The sequence below is a fragment of the Mytilus galloprovincialis genome, chromosome 1, assembly GCF_965363235.1.
Source record: "Mytilus galloprovincialis chromosome 1, xbMytGall1.hap1.1, whole genome shotgun sequence".
NCBI lineage: Eukaryota > Metazoa > Mollusca > Bivalvia > Mytilida > Mytilidae > Mytilus > Mytilus galloprovincialis.
This window is the reverse complement of record NC_134838.1, coordinates 83,596,739-83,603,797: the sequence shown is the minus strand read 5'-3', so window position 1 is coordinate 83,603,797 and position 7,059 is coordinate 83,596,739. Positions and strand designations below refer to the sequence as shown.

Sequence of the window (7,059 nt, the reverse complement as noted above, 5' to 3'; positions counted from 1 at the left end):
TAGTTAGACCTTGTGAAATGTTAAGTATATGTATCGACACATTGTATGTATTCGCTGGTGCAAACATCTTTTTATTTTACATAAAACTTTTGTATACAGATATTTTCACTTCCTTTTAGTGAAAATTTGGCCATGTGATGAAGTCCATCATAAACGTCGACATCAAAAAAGATCATGATATAAGCAAAACTCATCCGTAAGTATGGGATTTTTTTATTAATGATAAGTAAGTCTTTCAAGATTGACAAAATATATGATCATAATACAATGCTGTTATATATAAAGGAAGAAAAATAAGCGACAAAATATCAATTTAAAAAATTCAGAAATAAAACGTGAAAAAACTATGGAAAATTGAACGAAAAGTAATGATGTATTATATATATGTCAAATTTTACACGCGGAAGTGAAGAAACCACAAAAAAGGAAACTTCGATATATATATTGTTACTTATCAAGGGAAACTTGTGTAAATATTGCAGCTGATGGAATGTGCGCAATTACTTAAAGGTCAGTTTTAAACATTTTTAGTTCGGGCTTTAAATTTAGATTTTAAACTACTTGATTTGCGTTAGTTTATTGGGTATTATATATACTACTACCGACACCTATTAAAGAAAATATAAATGTCTTAAATGCTTTCTTAATCATGCATAATTATTTGCTACAAATATTGTGAAGGGTGGGGTCGTGTCATTCCATCCTATGTTTTCTATGTTATATTCTTTATTCACTTTGTCAAATTTCGGTCGTTTTTCGTAGGTATTTTTTTATTCAAATTTCAGACTGTCGCTAGATATCTTCACATTCTTTCTTCATAGGTTTTAATTGATGACAAACGAAAACAACACTTTTAAAATTTCGTTCGTCTTTATCGTCGTATTTTAATGACAATAAAGTGATTCAATTGTCTGTTTTATATAATTTACTGTTTTCAGTCGATTGTATGACTATAAGAATATTTGAGATAAACGTCAATTAGACAGCATTCCAAGGTCACCAAAAAAAAGACATCTAGCGTAGCGGTCAACAGTCAGTCGGTGTCAGTACATCGAGTAGAGCAATGAGTAATAAAAGATATCAGCGATTTGCATTCAACTTATAGTTCTTATAATATACATTATGTACACTACCAAAAAGTCAGTGAAAGCAAGGACAAAGTCTCAATAAGTATAAAATGTGTTGGTGTAGATAAACTATGTTCTGTACAATGAAGAAGTTATTTGTTTCCCGTTCCTGTACAATTATACCTTAACTTAAAGGTAGGTTTTCATAAAGATATGATGATATACTTTTTATTGTTTTATTATCTATTTATCTGCTGTTGAAACGTGTAGTTATCATATTTTTTATTGTAGGTATACTTCTCTTTATGAAGGACTAGTATACATATAATAATGAAAGCCAGCTGGTGGATTGTATTTCTTTGTGGTAGGTAGGAAAATAATAGTAAGCTCATTAGAATCGTACCCAATCTTCTCATCTATATGGACTGTCATATCTAGAATTGAGGTAACAAGTGTATGGGTAAAAATAAAAGGTATTTCGGGGGGTTATTTATTTTAAAAGGCAATATGCGTAAAGAGAAACGATCGAGTAGTTTTCAAATTATCTCAATCATATATATAACCATCATTGACACATATTTCTTAATTGGGGTTTGGAGCTGGCATGTCAGTAACTGCTAGTAGTCCTTTATTAATTTATGTATCTTTGTTATATTGCTTAGTTTCTTTTACTACCTATTCTGTCATGGGACTCGGAGTTTCTTTATTCTACATAGTTTAGGTGTTTAGGGGGAGGTTTGAGATCTCACAAAACATTTTTACCCCGCTGCATTTTTGCGCCTGTCCCAAGCCAGGAGTCTCTGGCTTGTTAGTCTTGTATGTGTTTTTAATTTTGTTTGTTTACATGTTTTGGATTTTAGTGTGTTATCCATTTTTACTCAACTAGTACACATTTTAATAAAAGGACCAGCTGATGCCATCCTCCGGGTGCAGAATTTTGTCGCTGCATTGAAGACCCATTTGTGGTCTTAGATCGGCTGTTATCTGCTTATTGGTCGGGATTTTGTCTCTTTGATATATTCCCCGTTTCCATTCTCAATTTTACAAAAAATACGCGTATATGTTTTCTCTCTTCGTGTAACACTTATCAATTCAAAATATAAAAAAGTTTTGAAATTTTAGATTTTTGTAAATTTGATCAAAGCTTTAAATATTCCAAATTGTGTAAAAGCTTTAAATATTCCAAATTGTGTAAAAGTTTTGAAATTTTGAAATTTAAACTAAATAATTGAAATATTAAAATTTGGAATATCGTTTTCAAATTTGATAGTTTAGAAATTTGATCAAACTTTAAACATATTAAACCTAACGTGCAATTTTGATTATTTCACTTTTTGAAAGTTGGATTTTCTAAATTTTTGATTAAAATATCAAAAATGAGAAAAGGGTCGAAAAGAGGGGTACCTGTAAACCGCGGCTCTGATAATAATCATTCTTAGTTAGGAATTAATAGGACGAAATATATCAAATCATTTTTTATTACAAAATAAATAATTAAGAGAAGAAGTCGTTTTTTTACGAAACATTTTAGCCAGCACAAGGGATAAAAGTGTCCAGAAATTTTTAGGTTGTGCATCTATTAAAAAAATATTCAAACCTATTTAAACTGGCATCAAATAAGTTGATTTAAATCTCTAATATAAGGTGAGAGTTTGAGATAACTTGATAATTCAGAGCTACTTGTTGCTTCAGTGCCAAACATTTAGAAGTAACAGTGCAAACTGACCAACTAGCAGTAGGCCAAATAGTATTAATCGCCTTTTTGACGTCCCTGATGAAGGTATTTGTAGAAAAAGCGCTTCAATCGCATGCAACTTTAAACGTTTTGTTTTCTTTTTTATCAATTGCATTACCTTTTGTAATTGATTTCAGTTCCACGGTCATGATACGGAAGGAATACTAAATTTATGGTGGCGCAATGAACGTTGCGCTAGGCCTGCTTCAGCTGGTCCCTAGACAATTATTAAAGTGTACTGGTTATTAAGTGATAATAGACGTCCTACTTAACTCCGAGATATAACAATGAACTAAACTTAAAATCCTGCAAGACTAAAAAGGCCAGAGGCTGCTGAATTGGGACAGGTGCACAAATGCGACGAGGTTAAACATCACGTTTGTTTATATCACATCGCTACACCTCTACCTCTAACCAATGTAGAATAAATAAACACACAGCAATACGCTAAGTAAAATGCACGAAAAAGAAATCCAAGTCCTATGTCAGAATAGGAAACAGAAGTAACTCATCAAAATGACAATGATAATAAATTACAAAGGACTACTTTATATAAAGCTAGTTACTGGCATATGCCAGCTCCAGACCTCAATTAAACTAATTGCAAGATAATGTCTTCATCATATGAATAACAAGCACAATCCATCTCTGTTGTATTTATTGCTAATTCGTTCCTGAACATTCCTGAAATATTTGTCACTGGCAACCAAAAATCGATAATTTAAAATAGGTTGTTAACATACAAATTACAAAGAAACTTAGGATTCAACTCCCTCGGGCAAAGTAGCCCTTATAGATAGATTGTAATATATATGTTTAACTTCACTTTGACCAAACACCTCTTCAATTGTTACGGTTCTTGTATTTACTTGACTTTTAAATATCCAGTTTTCAGCGTTCCATAGGTTGATGCTTTACTAAAAATTCCGCGTTTTACATTGTACAGGTTTTACGAGAGCAACAATGGTGTATGGCCAAAAATGGAGAAAAAAAAACACCATGCAGCATACAGCGTGGCACTCTTTTTACACACCCCATTCTGACTGGTCGTACTTGCGTTCTTTTACTTTGCTCAAAGTTGATTGCCGTACGATAACTTAAAAAATGAACAAATATCAAATACGGAACAATGATATCCCTTAATACAAAAAAAACTTTTCCTTTTATTTGCTATTAAAAAAACAGTAGTGGATTTAGGGCCCCTAATTGAGCCACGTGTTTAATAAATACATATACTTTTTACAAGCATCAGTCCAAATGTTAGGAGCTACCATTTAACTTCAAAAATGGGGATATGGTTGTTATGTCGAAGTGCAAAAAAAATATTTCGCGCTAATTTAAGCGTATATTAAGCGCTTATAATTTTATTAAGTTTTTCCTCGTTATTACTCAAATGATTTTGTTCAAAATTTAACACTTAATCTATAAGGCATGGGAAAAATCTGGATTCAAAACAATTTTTTTTTTGTCCTCTGTTTGCGCATGCAGAATATTTTTTCTCATCAAATTGGGGATAAGAATATTTTATATACCATCATTGAAGCCCCTCGTGGAAGTATCCGGCCAAGTAAAAACAAGTGTCACCTTAGTGACAATATTTATATATCAGATTCCCCAAAAGATTACCATTTATCGCTGATATAAACTTTTGAAAACATTTTTCAAAATGTTGACACCTACAAATGGATAGATTGGCGCTTAATGTACATCAGCAACTATTACATAAGTCTTCTGAAGAGGAAACGCGCGTCTGGCGCAAATACAAAATTTACATCCTGCTAACTATCTATGACGAGTTTATGTAGATACCTTATAACAGTATCATTGCTCCAAGCTATTAATATTTTATCTTCAACTTAATTTCAGCGCAATTTTTTTTTATCGAAAACCTCCCACATTCCAGACTAGCACAACGTTCATTGCGACATCATGAATTCAGTGTTCCTATCGTACCAATACTTAGAACTGAAATCATTGTTACAAGGCAATATATATATATATTTATATATATACGAGTCTAAATTGAAAACTACGTTCAAACCTATGATTGCGTTGGATAAAAACCGCAATTTTTATACGTGTGCATGTAAAACAAATTTCGTTGTAGAAGGGTCTAAAAACAGCACAAACAACATTTTCCAAAAGACCAAAAAAGTGAAAAAGTATATTTAAACAAAACGCATTTGACTAACAGGTCGAACAACTGATATTCTTTAACCCTGCTGACTGCCATAATAAAATTGATCACAAGATGTAACAAAATGGATCTTAATATAAATTTAATACTAAACAGAAAAAAATAACTTGTGGCCACGATGTTATGCCACAAACATACGGTGTCAATATTTTTTTAGTACACCAGATCCGGATTTCGACAATAAATGTCTCTTCAGTGATGTTAGGGATCGAAACGGTATTTAGAAGGCCATATAAAAAATACCCTCATTTTTAGAAAAAGTACCCTCATTTTTAGATAGACTCTTGAATTTTAAGAGTCAATATAGGATGAACGGATCATATAAACCGGAGGGAAAATATGATACAAGCCCAAACGAAAAAATATAAACGAGTCTAAATTGAAAACTACGTTCAAACCTATAATTGCGTTGGATAAAAACCGCAATTTTTATACGTGTGCATGTAAAACAAATTTCGTTGTAGAAGGGTATAAAAACAGCACAAACAAAATTTTCCAAAAGACCAAAAAAGTGAAAAAGTATATTTAAACAAAACGCATTTGACCAACAGGTCGAACAACTGATGTTCTTTAACCCTGCTGACTGCCATTTGCGATTGCCAAATAAAATTGATCACAAGATGTAACAAAATGGATCTTAATATAATTTTAATACTAAACAGAAAAAAATTAACTTGTGGCCACGATGTTATGCCACAAACATACGGTGTCAATATTTTTTAGTACACCAGATCCGGATTTCGACAATAAATGTCTCTTCAGTGATGTTAGGGATCGAAACGGTATTTGGAAGGCCGTATAAAAAGTACCCTCATTTTTAGATAGACTCTTGAATTTTAAGAGCCAATATAGGATGAACGGATCATATAAACCGGAGGGAAAATATGATACAAGCCCAAACGAAAAAATATAAACGAGTCTAAATTGAAAACTACGTTCAAACCTATGATTTCGTTGGATAAAAACAGCAATTTTTATACGTGTGCATGTAAAACAAATTTCGTTGTAGAAGGGTCTAAAAACAGTACAAACAACATTTTCCAAAAGACCAAAAAAGTGAAAAAGTATATTTAAACAAAACGCATTTGACTAACAGGTCGAACAACTGATGTTCTTTAACCCTGCTGACTGCATATATGATAGGCATGCAATAGATAAAAAATGAAAACAAAACATTAAAAGTTACGACCGAAGCGCTGTTCTGGATCTACCTTCTTCAGGAACGCTCAAAAATTAATATTTAGGGCCAACAATTTATAAAGAACAGAAATAGTTGATAAAAACGTTAAAGATGAGATCGTTCAAAATGTACATGGAAGGATATATTAATCTACCGACATGATTGCAGAAAGTAAGAAGTCGTAGAGCAACACAGAAAAAAATTGAAATCAAATATGATACAACGTGTATTGAGCCATTTTATTGCTTAAAGTTCAGTAGAAAATATATAACTACATACTCAACCTAACCATACTATTTGACTTACTGCGAGTTGACCTGTTTTTACTGTTTCTCCTGAAATATTAGTGCTGGGAAAACCAGCAAGTAAAATGGTCATTATCAGAGCCGTGAGTCTTGTTCTAAAACGAATTTATTTTGTCATCCAATTTTTCACCGCTTACAACTGTCTGGCTGCGTTTTATTTTAAACATTAACTTTTAGGTATCAATATGTTTTCACTTCATTTTGTTTCGTTTCGTTCAGCTTTTATTTCGTTTCGCAGTTTACAGGTACCCCTCTTTTCGCCCCTTTTCTATTTTTGATATTTTAATCAAAAATTTAAAAAATCAAACTTTCAAAAAGTGAAATAATCAAAATTGCACGTTAGGTTTAGTATTTGAAAGTTTGATCAAATTTCTAAACTATCAAATTTAAAAACGATATTTAGAATTTATATATTTTAAATATTTGGTTAAAATTACTTTAACATAATTTGGATATTTGATATTTTAAAACTTTGATCAAAATTCCAAAACTCGTTTTTTTTTAAACTTTTACTTGATAAGTGTTACATGGACCCTCACGTTTCTATTTTAACCCAGAATTCCATTTTTCAACTA

At 31.6% G+C, this 7,059-nt stretch overlaps 1 protein-coding gene across 1 annotated transcript in view; it reads left to right on the top strand.

Annotated features, from left to right (window-relative positions):
• The first annotated feature begins 473 nt into the window (after positions 1-473).
• The window catches only part of LOC143042321 (uncharacterized), a 29,840-nt gene continuing 23,254 nt past the window's right edge, over positions 474-7,059 (top strand). The window contains exons 1-2 of the mRNA XM_076214601.1: positions 474-510; positions 1,359-1,431. Of these exons, the coding sequence (XP_076070716.1) occupies positions 1,398-1,431 (34 nt within the window). The 5' untranslated portion in view covers positions 474-510; positions 1,359-1,397. The remainder of the gene's footprint in view (positions 511-1,358; positions 1,432-7,059) is intronic.